At 39.6% G+C, this 24,630-nt stretch overlaps 1 protein-coding gene across 3 annotated transcripts; it reads left to right on the plus strand.

Annotated features, from left to right (window-relative positions):
• The first annotated feature begins 565 nt into the window (after positions 1-565).
• LOC104235579 (BEL1-like homeodomain protein 1) lies at positions 566-4,833 on the plus strand. Of its 3 annotated transcripts, none has more exons than XM_009789371.2 (7): positions 566-782; positions 1,269-1,314; positions 1,621-1,738; positions 1,842-2,705; positions 3,009-3,382; positions 3,495-3,555; positions 3,648-4,833. In XM_009789371.2, the coding sequence occupies exons 4-7, from the start codon at positions 1,878-1,880 to the stop codon at positions 4,506-4,508; spliced, it is 2,124 nt and encodes a 707-aa protein (XP_009787673.1). In that variant the 5' UTR covers positions 566-782; positions 1,269-1,314; positions 1,621-1,738; positions 1,842-1,877; the 3' UTR covers positions 4,509-4,833. The 3 variants fall into 3 exon arrangements, with proteins under 3 accessions (XP_009787673.1, XP_009787674.1, XP_070006581.1); XM_070150480.1 differs by lacking the exon at positions 566-782 and adding an exon at positions 1,075-1,105; XM_009789372.2 differs by lacking the exon at positions 1,269-1,314 and having other exon boundaries at positions 597-782.
• Positions 4,834-24,630: the final 19,797 nt, after the last annotated feature.

The following is a 24,630-nucleotide window of genomic DNA, read 5'->3' on the forward strand; positions in this document are numbered from 1 at the left end:
TCATATTTTTTTTTCGAAAAAAGAGTGAAATATCTTTTGAAAACTCATGTCCAAACACATTTTCATCTTTAAACCAAACTTCATCAAAATCAGATTTTTTAAAATAAATTTGAAAATTTATGGTCAAGCGCGAGCTAAAACTTTTTTCAAAAAGCAAGATAAGTTAAAAGTAAATTTTCATAAAAATAATAGTAGTAGTCATAAAGTTAATCTAAAGATACAATTTTGTCACAATTATCTTTTTCAAGTGACAACAATAATCAATAATGACAATAGGGCCCTCTTATCCCCACCCCTCTCTTCAACCCTACCATTCTTTTCTTTCTTTTTCCATTTCTTATTCATAGTTCATCTTCTCTCTCCTTTTGCTTCTATGTTAAATCCTTATTACTGTTAAAGAAAAAATTAAAGTGGTTTAGTGGAAGTGGACGTTACCTCGTTTTTCAGCTGTTTGTATCTTCTGACACACTTTGATCTTTGATGATGGATACGTAGACAGCATCTCATAAATAATTATAATTATATAAAGAACACACATACACACACACTCACAACTTCACAATTCACATATATACACATCCACATCTTTCCTTCTTATTCCTTTCTTTTTCTCTCTCTGAAAAGTTGAGTACTTTTATAGTTCTCATCACTTCACAGAAGAATTAAGATGGTTTTCTGCTGATGGCTGCATCAAATGATTTGAAAAGCTGAGTCAAAGCAGAAGGGGAAAAAAAAAACTAAAGCTAAGACAGCAGCCCCACTATAATCAATTCAATTCCCAGGTAGGGTATTGTTTTCAAGAAATGGATCTTTTTTTATTTCCTTTTTCTTTATGGATTTCAGTCAGGAACTAGAAGAAGAAAGATGTGTTTTTTCTTCTGCTTTTACCACATCTCAGTACGACTCTCTATCTTCAGTTTGCTTTTTGTGTTTTCCTTTTCCTTTGCCTTATCAAGAGAGAAGGAAAAGACAAGAAAAGAAAGAAATTGATTTGAACATGAAAGGGAAATAGGAAAGTGAAGGGACTGAAACAAGTATAATACTAGTACTGATCTATAAATTCTATAGATAGATACATTAGATCCTCAAAAGAGAGGCTATAAAGGCATGGCTTTTTCCCTTCATTCTTTTCTCTTATAATATATTATCTTTCTCATGTAATTTTAGCCATAACTGCATGCTCACGAAACAAGTGTTTCTCTCTCTCAAATCAGTGATGATTTATGTGTCACTGTAACCAAAAATTCTTCCTTTCTTCCATTTGGCAGATGATGATAGAGCACGTGCACTTCCAGATTTCTATCACACCTGCAGGTACCAATCATATATTTTTTCTAAATAATCCTTCCCCTTTTTTCCTTCTTCCGTTTTCCGTTTCCATTTACTTCCCTACGTAACCATATTTACAACCACAACCTCTCTTCCCATTGCTCCTCCTTCACCCTTTTTTTTTTTTCTTTTTTTTTTATTTCTAAGTGGAGGAAGAGGTAAAATATTAAATGTAATTATGTATAAGGGTTTTTTTGGGAAAGTAATGGTGTTTGGGGTTAACAGTATTAATGGGTATTTAGATATTTTTCAGACAAATGATTGGTTATCTTGACCTACTAATTTTTTCAGGGTTCATTTAATATAGTATAAAAGTTCTGCAAGAAGGAAGAATACGTCTCCTACGTACTACTACACAAACCAAATGGGTTGAATCTTGGCCCTCATCACTTGTCCCCAACAACAGCAGGTACACACATAAAACAAGCCCTTTAATTTCATTTATGTATGTTTTCCTTTTATTTGGAAAATGATACGAGGACTGATTTGACTTACTTTGATTGAATTTTCAGCTAGATTAGCTTATTTTTTTATTGTGGAAAAAGGAGATGGCAGCGTACTTTCCTGGAAATTCAGAAATCCAAGGAGGAAACGACGGTTTACAAACTCTGATACTGATGAACCCTGCTGGTTATGTTGGATTCTCTGAGACACAACATCATCAGCCACCTGCAGGAGGAAGCAATCTCGTTTTCTTCAACTCCAATCCTCCTGGAAATTCACTAAACTTATCTCACGCGCCGCCTTCTTCTCAGCAGCAGTTTGTCGGCATACCACTTGCTACCTCTGCCTTCACTGCTCCTTCTTCCCAAGACGGTACCACTACTCCAACTGTTCATTCCCAGCATGATATATCTGCACTTCACGGCTTCCTCGCTCGGTCTCATGAGTATGGTTTCTACAACCCGTCGAATAATATCACGGAGGCGCGTGAGGTAACACGCGCTCAGCAGCAAGGGCTGTCACTTAGCCTTTCATCACAGCAGCCCGGGTTCGGGAACTTCAGGCCTGAGCGTGAGGAGTTGATGACAACTGTTTCACCGACAGCCGTTGGCGGATCATCGTCGTCGGCTTCTGCGGTACAAAGTGTGCCTTTGAGTCCTAAGTACTTGAAAGCAGCACAAGAGCTGCTTGATGAAGTTGTTAATGTTGGCAAGGCAGTGAAAACTAGCACAACTGATGAAGATGTTAATGATGGCCAAAAATCCAAAAATAATGGAGAATTGTCTGGCAATATGGCAACAGCAGCAGCAGCAGCAACAGCAGGACAAGAAGGAGGAGAGAGTAACAGTAAGCGTGATGGAGCAGAGCTTAGTACAGCAGAGAGGCAAGAAATTCAGATGAAGAAAGCAAAACTTGTCAACATGCTTGATGAGGTATGCCTATAATCCTCCTATTTGGTTGTTGTAGTTAATGGAAGAGTATGGTCTCTGTCAAAAAAGTTAATGCATCAGATCTTTACTGAAAATAATAATAATAATACTAGTAAATAATTTAACAGCAAAGTACCTATCAGATGATAAAGACCAGAACTTCAAAACTGTTATTATCATCAGGTACTGTCCGGACTATCCTGCAAACTGAAAATAAAATTTTCTTTTTTTAAAAAAAAATTTCTTCGAACCCTATTAGCTAGCATGTTATATTAAGCTTTTTTTCTTTTGGGGGTGTATATATAGGTGGAGCAGAGGTACAGACATTACCATCAGCAGATGCAGAGTGTGATATCTTGGTTGGAGCAAGCAGCTGGAATTGGATCAGCAAAAACATATACAGCTCTGGCTCTGCAGACAATTTCTAAGCAATTCAGGTGTCTTAAGGATGCCATAACAGGCCAAATACGATCTGCAAGCAAGACATTAGGTGAAGAGGATAGTTTTGGAGGAAAAATTGAAGGTTCAAGGCTTAAATTTGTTGATAATCAAATCAGACAACAAAGAGCTCTGCAACAATTGGGAATGATCCAGCACAATGCTTGGAGACCTCAGAGAGGACTGCCCGAACGAGCTGTTTCTGTTCTTCGCGCTTGGCTCTTTGAACATTTCCTCCATCCGTAAGCACTGAAACAACAACCTTTTCACTTTACTTAATATTTCAAGATTTGATAGTTTATAGGTTCGCAATTTAGTACTATGTTCTGACAAATTGTGGCAATTTGTGTATAGCTATCCAAAGGATTCGGACAAAATGATGCTAGCAAAACAAACAGGACTTACTAGGAGTCAGGTCAGTGATAACTTAATCCTTGTTTGAGTTTCTAATTGAATTCTTCTCCGCTTTCCGCTATGACAATATTTTTATTTTTTTGGACAATTCAGGTGTCTAATTGGTTCATCAATGCTCGAGTTCGTCTTTGGAAGCCAATGGTGGAAGAGATGTACTTGGAGGAGATCAAGGAACAAGAACAGAATGGATCAGAACTAGAAAAGACGAGCAAATTACGCGAACAGAATGAAGATTCTACATCAAGATCCATTGCTCCACAAGAGAAAAGCCCTCGTTCGGATAGCCAAAACAAAAGCTTTCTCTCGAAACAGGACAATAATCTGGCAAACCACAACCCTGCTTCTACAATTCCAATATCCAACACTACTTCCATATCACCTACTGGTCTAAGAATTCGTAACAACACTAGCTTTAACCTCATCGGATCACCAGAAATAAAAAGCATCAACATTGGTCAAGGAAGTCCAAAGAAACCGAGGAGCAACGAGATATTGCATTCACCAAATAGTGTTCCATCTATCAACATGGATGTAAAGCCAAATGAGGAACAAATGTTAATCAAGTTTGGGGATGATAGGCAGAACAGAGATGGATTCTCCCTAATGGGAGGACCTACGAACTTCATGGGAGGATTCGGGTCCTATCCCATTGGAGAAATCGGGAGGTTCAGCACCGAGCAATTCTCAGCACCATACTCAACCAGTGGCACAGTTTCCCTCACTCTTGGACTTCCCCATAGTGAAAATCTCTCAATGTCAGCAACACACCACAGTTTCCTTCCGATTCCCACACAAAGCATCCAAATGGGAAGAGGAGTAGAAATTGGTGAGGCAAATGAGTTTGGTAGCCTAAACACCCCAACATCTGCTCACTCAACAAGTGTTTACGAGAATTTCAACATTCAAAACAGAAAGAGGTTCGCTGCACCCTTGTTACCAGACTTTGTTGCTTGACAAAGAAAAAGATGAAGAGTATACTCTTTAATATATTGTTCTCTTCTATTTCCCTAAGTATTAGGAGAGGAGGGAACTATCCTCATGGTAGTGTAAAGAATCAAGAAACAAGTTTACATAGTACAGGTCCTATACTTTGCATATGAAGAACCATTTAAGTTCTTCAATAGATAGATTCTAGGCTACTTCTAGAAGATATGTGGTTGAGGTTTGTATATTAATTTTGTTGCTACAGATAGCATAGTTAATTGGGTTTGTTATATTGAACGTGGAAAAGTAGTTATTTTGGGTGGTATACAAAAATAATATCCATTTTAGCGAATCATTCTTAGTTCTCTTTCCCTGTGCAGTCATAAATCTATCACTACTAAATGCGCTAACTTTTCTTTCATTTTATTTTTCCCTAGCAAAATGAAACCATGTTTTAGTAAGTGGAGTCTATCTAATGAGTTAAAGTCTAATAATACAATTTACCTCTACATTAATTGAGTGTAAGGTTTCAAGTTTAGAAAGGCTCTTTCCCATGTTTTTTTAATATTTATTTTGGAGAAAATGCGTATTAGCTAGTAGATTAATTATTTTTTTTTCTTATTTCTTTAAAATTTTAGTTTTCTTTTCCTTTGTTGTATGTTCAACTATTTCGAATGGCCATATGGTTAAATTTCTATCGAGGATTATATGAGACCAAGGGTGTGTTTGGTATGAAGGAAAAAAAATTCCTCAAAAAGGTTTTCCTGGAAATGTTTTCTTGGAAAATGAGTGATTTTATTATTTATTTTTCCTTGTTTGATTGGTGAGTGAAAAACTTTTTCCGGAAAATATTTTCTAGTGTTTGATTAGAGAATAGAAAATATTTTTTAGAAAAATAATTTGTTTATGTTGCTCTCTTAATCCCCCCTTCCCCAAACCCTCGTGAAAAAAAAATATTCATTTTGTTGAAATGAAAATGAGAGTACTCTATCTACAACATGAAAAATAAAGTTCTTTTAGCAATATTTCTATTTAAGGTGGGAGTAGGGTAGAAGGGTGGGGGTGGTTGGAGTAGGGGTAGGGGTAGGGTTGGTTGGGTTGGGTTGGGTGGGGTAGGGTGGTTTTGGGGGTTGGGTTGGTTGGTAGGGGTTGGTGACGTGGTAGGGGTGGGGAATAGGGTGGGGAAGGTTGTAAGAAAGTCATGGAAATCTTTTTCCCTTTTTTTTTTGATAGGAAAACATTTTCTTTCGATTGGAGGAAAAAATGAGTTCATGAGAAAAATATTTTCCAAACCATTTAAGCTAATCAAATATGAGAAAATTGGAAAACATTTTCCAAAAAATATTTTTCTTCGTGCCAAACACACCATAAGTGAAAAACAAAAGTAAGTCACCCTCAATTATTTAGTGAAAATGATCTTTCTATCATTCTTAATTATCATAGTCAATATAATGACTTAATGGGAATTTAGTTCAAATCATTCCCTCTCAGCGATTTTTTAAAAAGTCAAAGATTTTGAACTAAATTTCGAACGGAATCAGTTAAAGTGTTACGCCGATTGGTTTCACCATTTTAGGAGATTTACTTGTCTTTCCGATATGCGACAGTGGAGGTAATCTATCATTTACGTAGCACTCTTACCTATTAGTGTACTTGCCAATTAGTTGTTAGTATTCTCTATTCAAAATAATAAAAAAAAAAAACAGAAAACTTTAGTTTAAGAAAATAAAAGTAGAGAGTTTCGTGCCTACAAGTTTTTTATGTGTCATTAACGAATTTAATTGTCTCACAGTTATTCAAGGTTTCAGACTAATTCCTCCTAGGATAGAACGGAATAATTATCCCTCTATTTCTTTTCTCACCATTTTTCATTTACACCTCTTTTGTTTTAATGGATAAAATCCAACAATCCCCCACATGAATGGGGAATGGCTATCCGGAAAAACATGCATGAAAAAACTGTGTGATTCGCAAGTAAAGATAAATCGCATATGGATAAGTAGGTTTCCCTTTGAACTTTTCATAGTGAACATATGCCAGATATACTCGATCAATTGGTAGATTAGATATCTTTGAACCGTCAAACTTTGGTATATACCTAGACAGCCATACGTCACACAATCAACCCTTAACCATCTTTGGTTCTCATTGTTGTGTTCGTTTCAGCCATGAACACCGTCTGGTTTCATAAGTGCGTAGAAACTGGCCTTACAAAATTCTTCTTGAAGCGGCTTACATTTCACACTTACATAGGTGATTTCTAAACATATTATCCCATGGATACACTATTTGATATACCCCATATCAAACTTAGAAACCATTAAAAAGTCTTAATGTTTTATCCTTGTTACTAAACATTGTCTTCATTATGAGAATGGACCAAAATTTTATTTGACAATGTTGAACCGTCACTAATGTCTTTGTTTGATCTCCTTAAACCTAGATCTTGGGATGTCCAGTCTTCTAGGTAGAGTTACCGCCATAGTGACTTGTCCTCGGCCATAGTTTCATTCTCTTTGAAGACTTCTCAACCGTTTCTCTAGTTAGACCTTTTGTAAGTGGATCCGATACATTATCTTTTGACTTTACATCATCAATTGTGATAATTTCACTAGAGAGTAGTTGTATAACGGTATTATACGTTCATCGTATGTGATGAGATTTTCCGTTATACATAACACTCCGAGCCCTTCCTTTTGCTGCTTGACTGTCGCAATGTATGCATATAGGTGCCAAAGATTTGGGCCAAAATGGAATATCTTCCAAGAAATTCTGAAGCCATTCAGCTTCTTCACCGGCCTTGTCTAAAGTTATAAACTCAAACTCTATTATAGAACGAGCGATGTATGTCTGTTTGGACGACTTCCAAAATACTGCTCCTCCACCAATGGTAAAAATGTATCCACTTGTGGATTTTGATTCTGTTGATCCAGTGATCCGATTTACATCACTATATCCCTCAATAACTGCAGGATAACTATTGTAATGCAATGCATAGTATTGGGTATATTTTAAATACCCCAAAACTCATTTTATTGCTATTCAATGAGCTTGGTCGGGATTACATATATATATTGACTAAGCTTACTTATCGCACAAGCTATATTAGGTCGTGTACAATTCATAATGTACATCAAACTTCCCAATACTCGAGCATATTTCAATTGAGACTTTCTTTAACCTTTATTCTTTACAAGAATATGATTTGAATCAATTGGAGTTCTTGCAACTTTAAAGTCCAAATATTTGAACTTTCAAGTACAATTTTAATATAATGAGATTGAGACAAAGCTAGACCTTGAGGAGTCTTAAGGATCTTAATTCCCAAAATTAAATCAGCAACTCCTAAGTCTTTCATATCAAACTTACTAGTAAGCATGCGCTTAGTAGCATTTATGTTGACAATGTCATTACTCATTATCAACATATCATCCACATATAAACAAACAATGACTATTTGATTTGGAGTATTCTTAACGCAAACACATTTGTCACACTGATTGATCTTGAAATCATTTGATAACATTGTTTGTCAAATTTCGCATGCCATTATTTTGGTGTTTGTTTTAGTCCGTATAGTGACTTAACAAGTCGACACACCTTCTTTTCTTTTCCGGGAACTACGAACCTTTCATATTGTTCCATATAAATTTCTTTCTCCAAATCTCCATTTAAGAAGGTTGTCTTCACATCCATCTGATGGATTTGAAGGCCATACACGACGGCTAATGCTATTAACACCTGGATAGATGTAATCCTCGTTACCGACGAGTATGTGTCAAAGTAATAAAGATCTTCTCGTTGTCTAAACCCTTTAATAACTAATCTTTCCTTATGTTTGCCAATAATATCATCATCTTTCATTTACCTTTTGAAAATCCACTTAGAACCCAAATTTTATTTCCTGGAGGAAGATCAACCAATTCTCAAGTATGATTACTTAATATGGATTCTATCTCACGACTGACTGCCTCTTTTCAATATTGTGCTTCCAAGGAAGACATTTCTTCTTTGAACGTTTGAGGCTAATTTTCCAACAAGAATGCCAGAAAATCTGGTCCAAAGGAAGTAGATGTCCTTTGACGTTTACTATGTCCTGGATTTTCCTCATTAAAAGTACTTTCCTTTGCTTCTTCCCGAGGTCGCTTAGATTTTTTACTAGACGGCTCATATTTCTTTTTATACAGATAAATATTCTCAACGAATTCAGCATTCTTTGATTCAATTACCGTATTCATATGAATATTAGAATTTTTTTATTTATGAACCAGAAATCGATATGCGTTACTATTTGTTGCATATTCTATAAAACCCAAGAATCTGTCTCCTCAGCGAGTTTGTCTTCTTAGTGGAAAAAAACTTGATTAAGAATATCCTTGCTAGATCATCCCAAGTGTGGATTGAGTTCGCGGGCTCCTTTTGCAACCGTTCCTTAGCTTCTCCCAGCAGCGAGAAAGGAAACAGTGTCAGCCTGACATAGTCCTTGGAAACTCGTTCGAATAATTGTAAGTGTCCATAATTTCCAGGAAGTTCTGAATGTGCCTCTACGAATCTTCATGAGATAGACCCACATATTTCCATGTGGACTGAATCAACTGTACCATGTACTGTTTGAGTTCAAAGTGACTCGTGATATCAGGCTTCATAATATCCTGAGTCATATTAGCTAGATTGGGCCTTGCAGCTTCATCACTGAACGCTCTTCATTATCTGCCATATCTCTTGGCTCTGGTTGAACTACGATGTCCAACTTTCTTTCTATTCTAGTTCTAGCTTTGACTTCCCTCCTCACTTTGTGAAGTGTTAGTTTGATTTTAGGATCAAGAGGAAGGAGATTGTTTGCACTTCTACTCCTTCGCATTCAAGAGAAGAGCCTGCGTTATCACAAATAAATCAAACTAAAAATTAAAACTTGAACAAATGACGAATAAAAGATTAACTTAAATAAATAATCAATAACTAAGTCCCCGGGAAACGACACCAAAAACCTATTGGTTCCCCAAGTACACGCAAGTATACGTGACCGTCAAGTAATAAAGTGACTCGAAAGTCGAATGTCTAACCCACAGAGACTTAGATCAATTGTTAACTAAGCAAACTAAAATTAGTTAACTGTCCAAGATAATCAAGAGTGATATTTTTCTATTAATCTACTATTGCAAAAATTAAACAAGTAAAACTAATTTATCAAGAATGCAAATGTGTATGATTAGATTTTAATTCAGATGAGATGAAAATTTCAGGATTGTGGTTAGTTTATCAATCCTATTAAGTTTGATAATCATACTCGTTAATACAAAATATCTATGGTTGCTAATTAACCGGATCGTTTATATGAATAGCATATTCCCACAATACTACTCACCTGAATACAATATATCAATCCTATATTCCTATTGTACTGAGTCTATCATGAACGAATATAATATGGTATTCAACTAAGTAAGACTATTATGTATATTCCTATCCTAACAGCGAAATCATTCCCCGAGCCACGGGTTCAGAAACAAGCTCTCTTTAATTCTACTCTAATCTAAACATAGCTTTCCCAAGCATAGCATAGATAGTAAGGTGAATCGGTAGCTACAACCATTCACAAGTTAAAATTAGAATTAAAGAAAATAACCACAAGATAATAATCCAAATTAACGGAGATGTAATTAATAAACGTTAATAATCATGTCAACCACAACCCTAGAAACTAGAGTGCTTAGACACTCATGTTCGTAGTAACAACTTTCGAGTATTTTGCATAAATAAATTACAAAGAAAAGATGAAGGAATGAAGAACTTGGTGATTTTCTCCTCAAAAGGTTGTTCCACGTGAGTCTTGCCTCCCAAAATGGCTTGTTCTCCCCTTAGGTCTAAAGTATGCCAAAAATTCTAAAAATAAAGTTTTTATATGTATTTATACTAAGTAGGGTCGGGCCAAAACGAAATCATCTTCTCCTAGCCGAAATTGGATTGTTACTCTATAAAATTGCATAGGCGCGCTGCATGGGGCGACGCGCCACGCAGTGTGGCAGTGGAGTTTATCAGGGAGTGTGCAGTTTGAAGGCAGCAACGAAATAAGGCAGCTGGCATGCCACGCGCCGCGGCTGTGGGTTTTTCTCAAAGCTTGACTTTTTACTTGATTTTTGAAGTTCAGACGTGAGTTTCGACCCCCGAACGCGATCCCGGCTTAATCCCTTGGGCTTTTACTTAGACTTCAAAGCTCCAAATAGCTCAATTTCATTCCGTAACATCTACATAGCTCGGAATAACTCCTACAAGGTATAAAATATATAATTAGTGCAACACTAGCGATTAAAGTTCAAACTTAATTAAAGTGCAATAAATTAGAATGCGATAAGCGACTAAAATAGGTAATTATAACCTACCATCAACAAACTAGAAGGAATAAACGCCTTAGAATATAATATCAATGCGGGAATTGTCTTCAAACTTTACATTCAAAGAAAATTATGGGGTGGAAATTTAACGGAATATAGCCATTATTCTACGAAATAATCATTCAACCCCCGCCCCATCCTTTACCCCCCAAAAAAATCCTTAAAGAGAGAAAGGGTAGAACAGACAAAATAAAATAAAAGCTTAATATCCTGTTCAGATGGATAGATTAAAATGAAACAAACCTAACAATGGTAGTTACTTATAGATTAAAGTAACATCGAGAATAATGTTATCGTTGGAAATTTTTCTATGTTTGGGCAATTGCTTCACTAGATTAGACTCTTTTACTTGATTTTATTTTTTAATTGAAAAATAACTTTGAGGTGTTTGGGCGATTTTTGAATTTCAAATGGACCTCTAAGAAGGCTGATTGAAATGTAAGACTGATTAAATTAGTATTCTTTCTCTTATGTTGCTATCAATATCAATTCTTTTAGATATAATATATTTTTGTGATTCCCTTTTTTATTTTTGGGCACCTATTTGTTCCTTCTTTTGGATATAATATCAATTCTTTTGGATATAATATTGCTCGTGAAGCCTGGTTTGTAGTTCGCTACAGAGCGTGCCTAGCCTGGTCTGTAACCAGTCCGGAATTTCAGAGTATCCATTCTTCTATTTTTATAACCCAACCCAACTTCGAGAAATAACCCTTGAAGCTCATTTTGGTAGCAAAAATCTAATATTTTTAGAGAGAAGTGAGAGTGTTCTAGAGAGAGGAAGAAGCTCAACTGTTTTATTCATCAAGATCTTGTCCAAACCTTGAAATCTAACAAGAAATCCCTCAAGTTTTTCATCTAAGAGGTAAGGTTTCATACCCTAGTTTTTAATTTCGGATTTGGATAGAAGATGGTTGATTGAGAGTATGATTCTTGGGTGTGAGAGTATTATTTATACATGCATGTACCAATAAGGTTTATCAGAAGATTGTTGAACTTAAATGGGTAAAGATTAGGTTGTGAAGTGAAGAAAATCTTGTGGAAGAACCTTGTAATCAAATTTGAACATCTAGTATTTGATAAAATGCTCAAGTGAGCTGAGACCATGAATATCTTCCTAATTTGTATTCAATTTTGTTATGTCTCGAAATAGATTTGGATTGCTAGAATTTCCGGAATATTGTAGTAAATTAAGGAAAGCTCAAAGCAAGGTATCTTGGCTAAATTACTCTCTTAGAATTGAATTCCATGACATTCCCATTAGTTTCAAGTATGGTTGGCTCAAGTTCCTAATTCTCATGTTCCGAGTTGTTCCTAATAAATTCGATTTTTTTCCGAGTAATCAAAGTGTTGAAAGTTATATGTTCAAAACGTGTCCGAATGTTCCTATCGCATTATGTATCCTTTGGGAATTTGTTCAAGAATGATATGTGTATTATAAATATTGTGATTTTGAGTCGTGTTTCACATGAAGGTTATGATGCCAAATTGTGTGAGAAAAACCCGATATGCTTAAGACTCTTAATTGCTCATATGTGAACCTAAAGTCTTGATTGGAAATACCTTGTTGTTGATAATCTATAATGATACTTGAAAGTGAAAGAAGCAGGTTGAAGTGTTACACCCTATATTTTCATACGCAAAAATGCGTCGTAACAAAACTAATGTAGGACTAAAAATAAGATAATATTTGAAAGTATATAAAGTAAGTTAATAATGTACCTCGGAGGTTACAAATATTGAAGATCATGAACAATAAGTACAAATAGGGTTGGAAGGTTCAGAAGCTAAAGGAATTGAAGAAAACAATGTTTCGTCAAAAGTCGACAAGATGGAAATGTTATAACATGTACTTTTGGGGGTGAGACTAGGGTGCTTAACATTATAAGGAGGTTATATTATGAATTAGGTTAGTCGTATGATAGTCGTACGTTATGTTTTGAAGTCAAGCGAGTTGTGAAACAAAAGTCGTTGAAAGTCATCACAAGTTACATTCATAAGTTTTACTGAAACTTTGGGTCAAATGTAACTGCAATTTTCTCTCAATATACTTAGAGTTATGGGGTGTTCCACCCATTAAATTGAAGTTTTATGAGCCTATTTTCTAACACATTAAACCATTTATCAATATGACATCAGAGTAGAGAGACATATGCATTGTTGCGAGACTGCGCAGGCTGCTAGGTGACAGGTAGGTGCGTCACCTACTTGGTTAAATGAGAGTCCAAAAAGAGGCAATTTCGGGTCGGACAAAGAGCCTATTTAAGGGCTTATCTCCTGAAATATAACCCTCATTATATATCACAAATAACTAGACCTAAACCCCTGCAAACTTCCTCCCAAAAATTACTAACAAACCTTAATTGATTTTCTCTCCCTTTCAAGTTCTAATTAGGGTAAAACCTAGAGTTTGAAGAACAAAGATAAAGGCTGAGTTATCCAACAAATAAGGTATGTTTATTGCTCTTTTTCATCCAATTTTTCTGCTGTAATTCATGGTATGTTGTTCTATACTTGTAAGAACTCACGGGACGGTGATCTGAAGCCGTGAGTTCGAGTTATGCACTTGTAGTGGACTATTTTGTGGATTGTTTTGTGTTGCTGTTGGGCTGCATGTTTTACTACTATTTTGTGGAGTTTTGGAGGAGGAAGGGTTTTGGAAAAACACCATATAGATGTAGGGTGGTGGGCTAGTTGTTCGTCGTAACATTTTTGGGTCGTTTGACACTACTACGTTGGTCGTTTTGTGTATGAAGGGATTGCAGTGTGTTGGGCTGTTTTGTAGTATTTTATGGTGTATATAAGGCTGGAAAATAATGTATATATGTTATTTTTGTTGTGTTCTTGTGTTGTTGGTGTTATCTTGAATTTGGAGGAATTAAGGATTATAGGGGAGATGCTGCCCGTTTTTATACAAAATAAGCTTGTCGTTCGTTGTGCGATAGTTGTACCTTTCGTAACTTAATGATAGTATTATTATCGTTGTTGTAGATTAAGGTGTGAGTTCAACTTGGTGATTGGAAATATTGTGATAAGGTATGTTAAGGATAAACCCTTCCTTCAGTTTGGAATGATCTCGTAATTACATGTGTTTGATAACGAGGCATAAAGAGAAGTTTGTTTACCGCGAAAATGGTAATAACAATTAGATTTGATTATGTGGTTCTAAAAATATGTGATTTATTTTTATGTTAGTTGTTAGGCAATAAATTCTATATGTGAGCTAGGAAAATGAGACAAGAGCTTAAAGATAGAGTGCTATGTAAACCGAGTGGCCAAAAATCGGGGTCTCGAGCCTGACTATTCAGGACCTCAGGGTCGAGCTAAGCGTCAGGCCATGGATAGCAAATGAAGGACTAATGGTTCCAAGAGCTTTAATGAGGGCTCTTTATGAACAACTATAAGTAATAAATGAAGAACAATTAATGAAACACAATAAATGTAAACAATAAATCAAAGTAGAGACAATGGAGAATGTTAAGGTTAGAAATCAAAGTACCTTTGAATATCTTGTCATGTGTGCAAAAAATAACAAGGGTCCCTTTTATATAGGAGGGGGAATCCCAACATAGTACAGATGCATTTATTACAAAGGTACGCGGTTGGTACAGCCATTTAATGCCACGGTACGGGCTAGTGCAAGCCCAATAGACTTGGTCAGCTTTAATCGTGTGCCTTGGGAATCTCTCACGCATTCATCATAGCCACCGATTTGCTCTGCCTCGAGGCCGAGCTGTGCCTCAAGCCTTCTAGTTCATCAAACCTCGAGCTATGCCTTGAGCCTCCCGACAACGAGCTATGGAATGTCATGATGATCCTAAAATCAGGTTCCCCAATTTTATCCGTATATAGATAGTCCCCGCGTTTCGTATAGTAAAATGATAAGAAACGGTTTTGAATTCTTGCTTCTTCGATACTCCTATTATGACATCAGTTCATCAAAGCATTAAATGCCATGACTCGAAGGCTGCGTAGAGGTCGCTATCAATACGATTATCGAGAAGCCCACAAACCGTCATTGGTTTGACCTTTTCGCTCCTCTAACATCGCCCAAATTGCTTCTATAAATACTTCAACTTGTTTTGCCATTCACACTTTTACAACATCAAGTTTTTAGGGCTAAGTTCACTGCTTCCTGCACCCATCTTCTACCTGTACTTACTTCTTCATCCTTTTCCTTAGAAACCTTTTTTATAATTATGGCTAGAACCTCTAGAACGGTACCTCAAAAAGAGGGTGCCGCTTCCTCATCACGCCCGTCCAAAGGCAAACAAAAAATACCTCCGACTGTTGAGCAATGTACCCCTGACCACTTCAATACATTTTCCGATTTTGCCATCGAAAATCCCCCTTCTACCCCAGGCTAATGCGAGCCCCTATCTCGGTACGTCAGCATGGTGACCGATATGTAGAGAGTGAAGAAAGACTGCCGATGGAGGGCGAAATTTCAAGTAGAGATTCCAAAACTTAAGGAAAACATAGTAGACTGCATAGATGGCTTCCTCAGTGTATACACATATCCATTTACTCTAGGTCCCATAGATCTTTCTTCCCCAAAGATAGATCCGGTAATTCTTGATTTTTGTCGAGAGTACCGAGTGACACTCGGTCAAATCTATCCTTCTTTTTGGAGGATCATTTACATGCTCCGATATTTTTCCAATTAGGTCGAAGGAGTGACCTTCACCCTTGATCACCTGGTCAGGTTGTATAGTACTCATTTCTATCGAGGTTTAATCAAGCTTTGTCCTCGATCTATGAAGACGTTCTTTTTTAGCATCGATGGGACAAGGACCAGGGGTGGATGAGCCGATTTGTCAGAGTGAGGACATCAGACATTATCTCGGCTGATAGGATGCCATTCCCGGAGGAATGTAATATGCAGCGTAAGTGTCCCTACTTCGAGTTCGATTTATTGCCCCTTCTTTCCCCTTCTGAAATGATCTTCTTTTGACTATGCAGCCACCGTTGGGTACCCCACCACGGTTCAGAACCTTTCGGGGTGGATTAGACAGCTAGACTCTGCCTTTCCTTATAGTGGGCATTCTTGGCATGACTTGGCCATGACTCGGTGGCAGGCTAAGAACTATGGTGTAAGTATTTCTTACTGTCGTTGCCAAAATTTTCTATGAGTATTCTTCGGGGTGATTAGTTTGATACATCATGCTTATGCAGGCCTCGGGGAGGGTGTGTCGATGAGATTGGCACCTGCCCGTGAAGAAGGAACCTCAAAACCCGGCAAGGGTAAAAAGAGGAAAAAGGAAGCTTCGACCGAGTATTCAATTAAGATCAACACCACGGTCTCGGCTTCGGCTACTGTGGCAAGTCCCCATACTAAAGATGAAGGTGATGATGATAATGATCCCCTTTTGGAACGAAGGGCAAGACGGGGTGCGGATGTTCCACCGGCTGCTGGGCGCAAGGCCGCCGAATCGAGGATGGTCGATATGGACCTAACCCATGATGAAGAGACTCTCAAAGAGGGTTCGGATGCAGTCCCCGAGCTTCAAGTCGGACATGTCACAGAACGTATCGATGAAACCTTGGCTGGCGATTCCGGAGGGCTTGAACCCGAAGTTTCTCGGGGTCGAGAAGAGATTCTAACATAAATTGATGCCTTGGGTGGCTTTAAACTGGGCCCTTCATTTTCACCGAGGGAAATTACGGACGTCCAGGAGATGGGTACCACCGGTGTAGGGGCCTCTCATGAATGGGAAGATACGCTCGAGGACTACTTTGTCAGCATTGACGTGGACGCGGACCTCGATGCCCCGTCGCTTTTGAGGAGGCCGAGAAGCTTCAACAACAGGTAATATTCTCGACATACCATATGCACTTCAACTTTTTCCCTTATCTTCTCAACTTTTCTACCTTTGTTGTAGGTCAAGAAGTTGTATGACCATGCTTTCTCTAAACTCCAAGACGAGCTCTCATGCCGTGATAAGGAACTCGAGAATCTCACCTCGAAGCTAAATAAGTCAGAGGCTTCCTCCACCCAATAGGAAGAGGAGTTGGGTGAGCTTCGGGCAAGCCTGTAGGGGGTGCACAAGGAAAGGAACAACTTTTCCGAGCAGGTAACACGACATTCACATGCTCATTCTCTTATTCCTGTGACTTGATGCTTATGATCTTGTTTTGTCTTTGCACATTAGGCAAAAGGATGCCCTGGCGGGGAAACTTCGGGAAGAGGTTTTGGCCAAGGATGCAGAGATCCTCGAGTTGAAGAGGCAGAACGGGGCCATGACCTCGAAAAAGGACCTTCTGCGTGGAGAGTTGGCCTCGACCCAGGAACTTCTTCGAAATTCTCAAAAGGAGGTCGCTTCACTATCTATAGCCAAGGCTGAGGTTGTTGAAGATGCATCCTCATATAAGAATGATGCCGCTACTACAAATGCTCGAGCCAGGGAGATATATGAAAAGGCCGAGCAGAAGTAGGCTTGGGCCGTTGCTTAAGCTCGTCTGCAGAGGCAGGCCCTCGAGGAAGCAAACGCCGAAGGTGTCGATCTCTCGGTTGAGATAGAGAAAGCCAGAATCTTGGAGGAGAGATCAACGCCCTAAACTACTTCAGATGAGGACTCTGGAAGTGATTCAAATGGTAGTGAGGATGAGGAATAGTCTCACGACATCCTTTCTGTTTCTTTTTTTCTTCCTTTTGTGTATGGGCTCCTCGAGAGAGTTTTGTAAAGACATATCCTGTAAATGAATTTTTGAGAATGCAAAGAGATCCTTTTATTCTAAGTTTTCAAATTTATTTTTTAGTGCTTATGTAAATCTAGTCTATTGAATCTTAATGTCGACTCTTTTAGAGCCCATACTCGGAATAACCGTGATCCTCGAGATCGGGAACCATCTCGAGGCTAGATCGTTAGCTCTTCCAGGGCCTATCTTGTAGCGGTAGAGATCCTCGATATCGAGCACCATCTCGAAGCTAGACCGATATTGACAGCCCCTTAGAGCTTATTTTAATTTTGACAGTGTTCCTCGAGATCGGGCACCATCTCGAGGCTTAGATCGATATTGATGGCTCTTTAGAGCCTATAGTTATAACAACAGAGATCCTCGAGATCGATCACCATCTCAAGGGTGGATTGATACGAAAATTTTGACCCCTCGAACACCGTATGACAATGTCATTCGTATGGCATGATTGCGAAGTAACCGAGGTGGTCCCACTAGTACACTTCCCCAAAAGTGGCACTAATATGGTCAGGATTAATTGGCCTTTTAGGGTAGGTGGGCAATTGTCGTGTGCTCTATATATGAGAATACTTTCCTCTTATTTGAGGACTTTGCTATTTTTGTAGAGCTTTTCCTCCTCGCATCAGTGCTTCCATCACTTTAGTTCAAAGCTTTCATTTAAGTTTTCATCTCCTTTTTCTTGTTTCACCATAATTATGTCTGCTATGCCCAAATTTGTCCACCAAGAGGAAGAGAGTTCCGCTTCTATTTCCCGCTTGGTCGGTGGTACACCGCCGGTATCCGGTGAGCTAACCTCGAGGTGCTTTATCTTGAGGAGGGACTTTTCGTTAGAGAGATCACCCAACGTTCAAGACCATCGGGAACATGCATCAAGGTTTATCTCTTAAATAGGATAGGAACATCTTGAGGTGGTTAGGAGAGACTGTGGATGGGGAGAAAAGGTGGTATTGCACGCACCTGCCATGGAAGAGAGCATCATGACTCATGTAGAGGGTTTTTTGAATGTATACATGTACCCCTTTACGTTGGGTCCTCTTGACAGAGTCGTGCTCGAGTTTTGCAAAAAATACCAGGTTACCCTGACATAGGTTCGCCCGTCATTTTGGAGGATAGTGTTGATGATAAGGTACTTTGCGGATAAAACCGGGCTCGAGTTTACCCTCGGCCATCTCGTTAGATTGTACCGGCCCTTACATTATCGAGGCCTGATTGCTGTATAACATCGATCCACCCAGCCCTTTATTGCCAGTACTGAAGACGACGAGGACCAAGGATGGATGAGTCAATTCGTCCGAGTGTAGACCGTTGACATTATACCCGCAGAGTTCCTGCCATTTCTCGAAAAATGGAATTTCACACATAAGTGGTACACTTGTGCTTTTATCATTTTGTTTATGGTGGAGGACAAGCTCAAGTTCGACTTGCTCCGTCGTGAAGCCAGACTACATAAATCCTTGGACGAGGAGAAATCCCTCAGGCTACTTTGTGATAAGAGGGGAAAAGAACTGGGGAACCTTCGGAACGAGGTGATTCGAAGCCTGAATTACGAAAGCCACCTTGAGAAACAGGTAACCTTTGCTCCGAGGGAGTATATGCTTCTTCTTCTATCCTCAAAGGTTAATATTTTGATGCTTTAGTTACAGAGCAAGATAGAGGATTTGGAACGCCTTTAGGGTGAGGTTGGCCAGGCCAAGTATGAGTGTAATGAGCTAAGGGCTCAGATAGATGCCCATATTGTGGCCAAGAAAAATGTTGGGGCCAAGGCTTCTGCCCTCGAGGTACAGGTCCAGAACGCTTGTGAAAATAGCTCGGTCCAGTTGAGTAGGATTGTAAGGCTCGAGTTCGAGCTTTTGGAGATGAAGGCCAAGGTCGTGGATGCCCAGGTCGAAGCTAAAGAGATTCGGGCTAAGGCTGACAAGAAAGTGGTCATCTATTTGAAAGGCACTGCTGATGCTCGAGCTAAGTTGAGAGGGGCTTCGGATCGGGAGGGCAGAAGCAATAAGTATGCCCGGTGCAAGTCCCGGAGGGAAACCCACAAGGAAATCCATGCTAGGAGCTTCGATCTCTCATAAGAGATTGAGCAGGCCAAGGCGGATAAATACGACACCAAGTTCCTCGTATCTAATGCTAAAGATAATAAGGGAGAGGCCGACGAGGCCGCAGTCCCCGAGGAGAAAGTAGAATAGGCTATTCTCTTCTGATTTTATGTATAGGGTTCTCACAGAGCGCTGCAAATGTAGCCTTGCATTATTTCACCTATACATGTATAAGGAAGCCTTTCGATTTCATTTTCCATGGATTCCCCTTTGCTTGTGTATGTCTTTCTTTGTCTTGTATTTCGACATTTGTCAATGATTAGCCAGATGAATTGGCCTTCGAGTAAAAACCCTTAGGTTTACAAATTGGCCCTGAGGCATGTTATGTTGGCCCGTAAGCTTTTACGCATTTGCCCTTAGGCGTTTTTTAGTTAACCGTTTCAGGCTCGGTTTTTGAGTTGGGTTTAGACTTCGAGCTCATCGATTCTTAGGTTTTTGAATTTTAAACTGGCTCTTAGGCTCTTACGCATTAGGTCAGTACGACCTTTAATGTGGGTAGACGATAGTGGCTCTTACGCATTAGGTCAGTACGACCTTTTAATTTAAGCTAGAGGTAGTGGCTCTTACGCGTAGGGTCGGCACGACCTTTTGATTTAAGTTGGCGGTAATGGCTCTTATGCATAGGGTCGGCACGACCTTTTGATTTAAGCTGGTGGCAGTGGTTGTACGCATTGGGTCGGTATGACCCTTAATTTAAGCTGGCAGCAGTGGCTCTTACGCATTGGGTTGGTACGACCTCTAGTATAGGCTTTATTTTTCCCTCGTTGAAGTTTTTGTGTTCGTCCGACTCTTCGATGGTTTGGTAAGAACCTCAATTGTGAGCCATTATGTGACGATAGATGAGCACCTCGAGAGGTTTCACTTGATGGCTGAATTGTTTCAAAGCCTTGTTGTTCTTTGGAGCTGATATGATCAAAGCTCTTTCGCTTATGTCGAGAGTAGCTTGGTTAATCGGTTCTTTTCGAAATATTTGAAGGCCTATGATTTTATGGCAACGGTCAGGCATCCCTAAGCCGCGTTAGTTTGGCTGGTACAGCCTTGTGACCGTAGTAATTATATTTGGTCGTAACCTTTTAGTCCCCGAGTGAGGTAGCCTCGGCATCTATATCGAGGATATGCCTTTTTAGGGGTCTTACAAGTTTGAGTATATAGCCTTGACTTTAAGATCTGGATTATGCCTTTTGTAAGGTCATATAAATTTGAGCATGACTTGCTTGAGGTATTACAGATAAGTTACTTGGTACAAGTATAATTCATGCCTTGTTTGAGGTCTTATAGGTTAGTTACTTAGTACAAGTATAATTTATGCCTGGCTTGAGGTCTTACAGATATGGGCATGCCCGAAGGTCTTATAGCATTGAAGAAGCCTCATGGAGGACTTACATTGTCGATAATGCCTCATAGAGGTCTTGCATTGTTGATAATGCCTCATGGAGCTCTTTCGAGCTCGAGGTTGCCCGCTTGGGGTTTTATGGCCTCAAGTTTTTGATAGTTTGATGGGGCGGCAGTCCCCGAGACATCGAGAGTTCTTGGCTCTGGAGCCGTTCTTTGACGTTGCCTCATTGAGGAAGTTCCCGGCCCGGAGGTCGTACGACTTTGAACTTTTGATGTCAGTCCCCGAGAGTTTGGGAATTTTCTGGCCTTGGGGCCGTTTCTTGTAAAAACAACAATCTTCATTCGGAGCGTAAAGAGTTCTGATGTTAAAAGTCAAAATGTATTCCTTGATCACTTGGCACAAGTATTACATATTTTTCGCCGTTAAGGGTTCGATTGTTCTATGCGGACACAGTTATTTTGTTCGTTTGGCCCGATACATCATTTTTCTATTGAGACCCTCTTTGGCTTGTCTTAATTTCTCTGGGGATATGACCTCCCGGGGGGATGCCCCCCAATATTCGAGGTTGATTGAAGAGAAGCCTTGAATACTTGTTAAGTTCTCCTTAGGTAGCATATAGATGTTGCCTCGTTAAAAACCTTGTTGGTAAAACCCTTCTTAGGATAAAAACCCAATCGAAGGAAAAGAGTGCAACACATGCTTTAAAATCTGAGGTCTTCAAGATGGAAAGTGCTTCGACTTTTCTAATCGGACACCTACATATAGGTTAGTATAAGACGTAAATTAAAAGGGAGACGGTTATACCTTAGTTGTGATGGCACTTGAGCCTCGATATGCTTTAACTGCTCTCTCAGGGACACGGTACGGTCCTTCGCTTATTTACTCGGGTGCAACCAAGGATGTAGCATGTGATCACTACTGCGTTGTTTGCTTATCCTTTGGCTCCTTCGATATTGAAGGTGTCGATGTTGGTGCCAGATCGTGCACTGCGAACATCTCTCTTACAGCATGTTGCTCCCCGTATACCATTTTTTTCCGTCCTTTGTTGGGAAATTCATCATTTGATGAAGTGTTGATGTACTGCTCTCATGGAGTGTATCCATGGCCTTCCGAGCAAGGCATTGTATCTCATGTCTCCTTCGATGACATGAAACTTGGCATTTTGGGTTGCTCCGGCCACGTTGACCGGGAGGGTGATTTCCCCTTTAGTTGTCTTGCTCGCCATCTTTAATTCGTTGAGGACTCGAGAGGCAGGCACGATCTGGTCAAGCAGTCCGAACTGCTTCACCACTCTCGACCTGATAATGTTGGCCGAGCTACCTGGATATACAAGTATATGCTTAAATCGAAATGTATTCACAAGAAAAGAAATTACCAATGCATCATTATGAGGCTGAGATAGAGTCTCAATGTCCTCATTACTGAATTTGAGAGCATCCTCGGGTATGTAACCTCGAGTTTGCTTTTCCCTGGTGAAGGATATTTTGTTCTTTTGATAGTGGGCTCTTGTGGGATGTCGACTCCCCCAACAATCATGTGGATGACATGTTGTGCTTCTTTTGCTTCATTTTTCCTATTTGCCTCTCTTTCCCGAAATTGATTTTTGGCTCGATTGCTGAGGAACTCTCGGGGGTGCTCTTTGCTGAGTAGTCGGGATTACTTTTTGTCGGAGCTGGCTACAATATTCGGTCCTATGGACGTGTGTGCCGTGGAATTCGCACACCAAGTTAGGTTCCTCTGCGACGGATCTGATTGTACGGGCCTTGGCCATATCTTTGATTTTACCTATGGATGACATGATGTCTGAAACATCGACGTTGAAGTTTTACTCAGATAACCGGGGTACCTCGGTCGGCCCTATGTACCTGTCGAATCCGGCTCTGTTTACGAGTCCCCGAGGATTCTCACCTCGGTCTGCCCTTGGATTGTTTCGGGGTATGTTACGCCTTGGGGCGTTTCTTCGATCTTTAGTGTATGGCCGGTACCTTTCCTTGTTTGGCTTTGGCTCCTTTTCTAGGAGGCTGCTAGGATATACTGAGCCAGAGGGGGCTCCTAGTTGGTCGTCCTCGACCCTTATTTTTGATTGGTATCGGTTGTGGACATCCGACCAAGTCATGGCAGGGTATTTAACCAAGTTCTGCTTCAGCTGCTTTGAAGCTGTCGAGCTTCGTTCATTCAAACCTTGGGTGAAGGCCTGCATTGCCCAGTCATCGGAAACTGGTGGTAACTCCATTCGTTCCATTTGAAAGTGAGATACAAACTCTCACAACATCTCGTTTTCTCTTTATTTGATTTTGAACACGTCGGACTTCCTTGTAGCAACTTTGATGGCATCGACATGTGCCTTTATAAAAGAATCTGCCAGCACGGCGAACGAGTCTATCGAATTCGGGGATAGGTTGTGATACCACATCATGGCCTTTTTGAAAGTGTTTCCCCAAATTTCTTCAATAGGAGGGACTCAATCTCGTTGTCCCTCAAGTCATTTCCCTTTACGACACAAGTGTAAGCAGTGATGTGCTCATTGGGGTCCGAGCTTCCGTTGTACTTCGGGAGATCGGGCATTCTGAATTTCTTCGGGATGGGCTTCGGAGCCGCACTTGATGGGAATGGCTTTTGCACAAATTTCTTTGAGTCAACACCCTTCAGGATCGGGGGTTGCGCCCGGGATCTGATCGACCCTTGAATTGTAGGTCTCCACCTTTTTATCATTAGCTTCTATCTTCTTTTTTCCCAACTCGATCCTCTTTGTAAGGTCCTCTATCATCTTCATAATAGCGGGGTCGGTTGCTGAGCCATTGTCGCTCAGTCTTTGCGGCACATGTTCGGGTCGAGGGGTCGTTTCCGGTGCTGCTGTGCTTGGAGTGAAGGCTGTTGTGCCTGCAACATTTCAAAAATAACGTGAAGGCTAACCTCTTGTTCCTCTCGAGCTGGGGTTTTCTGAGCTTCTTGTTGGTTTTCTTGGCGTATACTCATGTTAGTGTGGGAGCTTATATCGACGTGTTGGGCATTGTGCGAGACCACATCCATGGTGATTGGCTCTGGTGCATCCTCAGGGTTTTGCGGTGGTACACCGACACCTGGAATAACTATACCATTTTCTCTATGGTCTTCAAGACCATTGTTTTCATGTGCATTCACTGAGTTAGGCATTTTGACATGAAATCAAAAGATTCTTGGGCAATAAATAGTGTAAAGAATAACTTGCGTAATTTAGTAAACCAGCACGAAAACAATGACTATTATTTTTAGCCCCACGGTGGGTGCCAAACTGTTTACCGCAAAAATGGTAATAACAATTAGATTTGATTATGTGGTTCTAAAAATAAGTGATTTATTTTTATGCTAGTTTTTAGGCAATAGATTCTAAGTGCGATCTAGGAAAATGAGATAAGAGATTAAAGATAGAGTGTTATGCAAATTGAGTGGCCAAAAATCAGGGCCTTGAGCCAGACTATACAGGACCTCGGGGTCGAGCTAAGCGTTAGGCCGTGGGTAGCCGATGAAGGACTAACGGTTCCAAGAGCTTTAATGGGGGCTCTTTATGATCAACGATAAGTAATAAATGAAGAACAATTAATGAAACACAACAAATGTAAGCAATAAATCAAAGTAGAGACATTGGAGAA

This window comes from Nicotiana sylvestris, chromosome 7 (assembly GCF_000393655.2).
Source record: "Nicotiana sylvestris chromosome 7, ASM39365v2, whole genome shotgun sequence".
Lineage (NCBI taxonomy): Eukaryota > Viridiplantae > Streptophyta > Magnoliopsida > Solanales > Solanaceae > Nicotiana > Nicotiana sylvestris.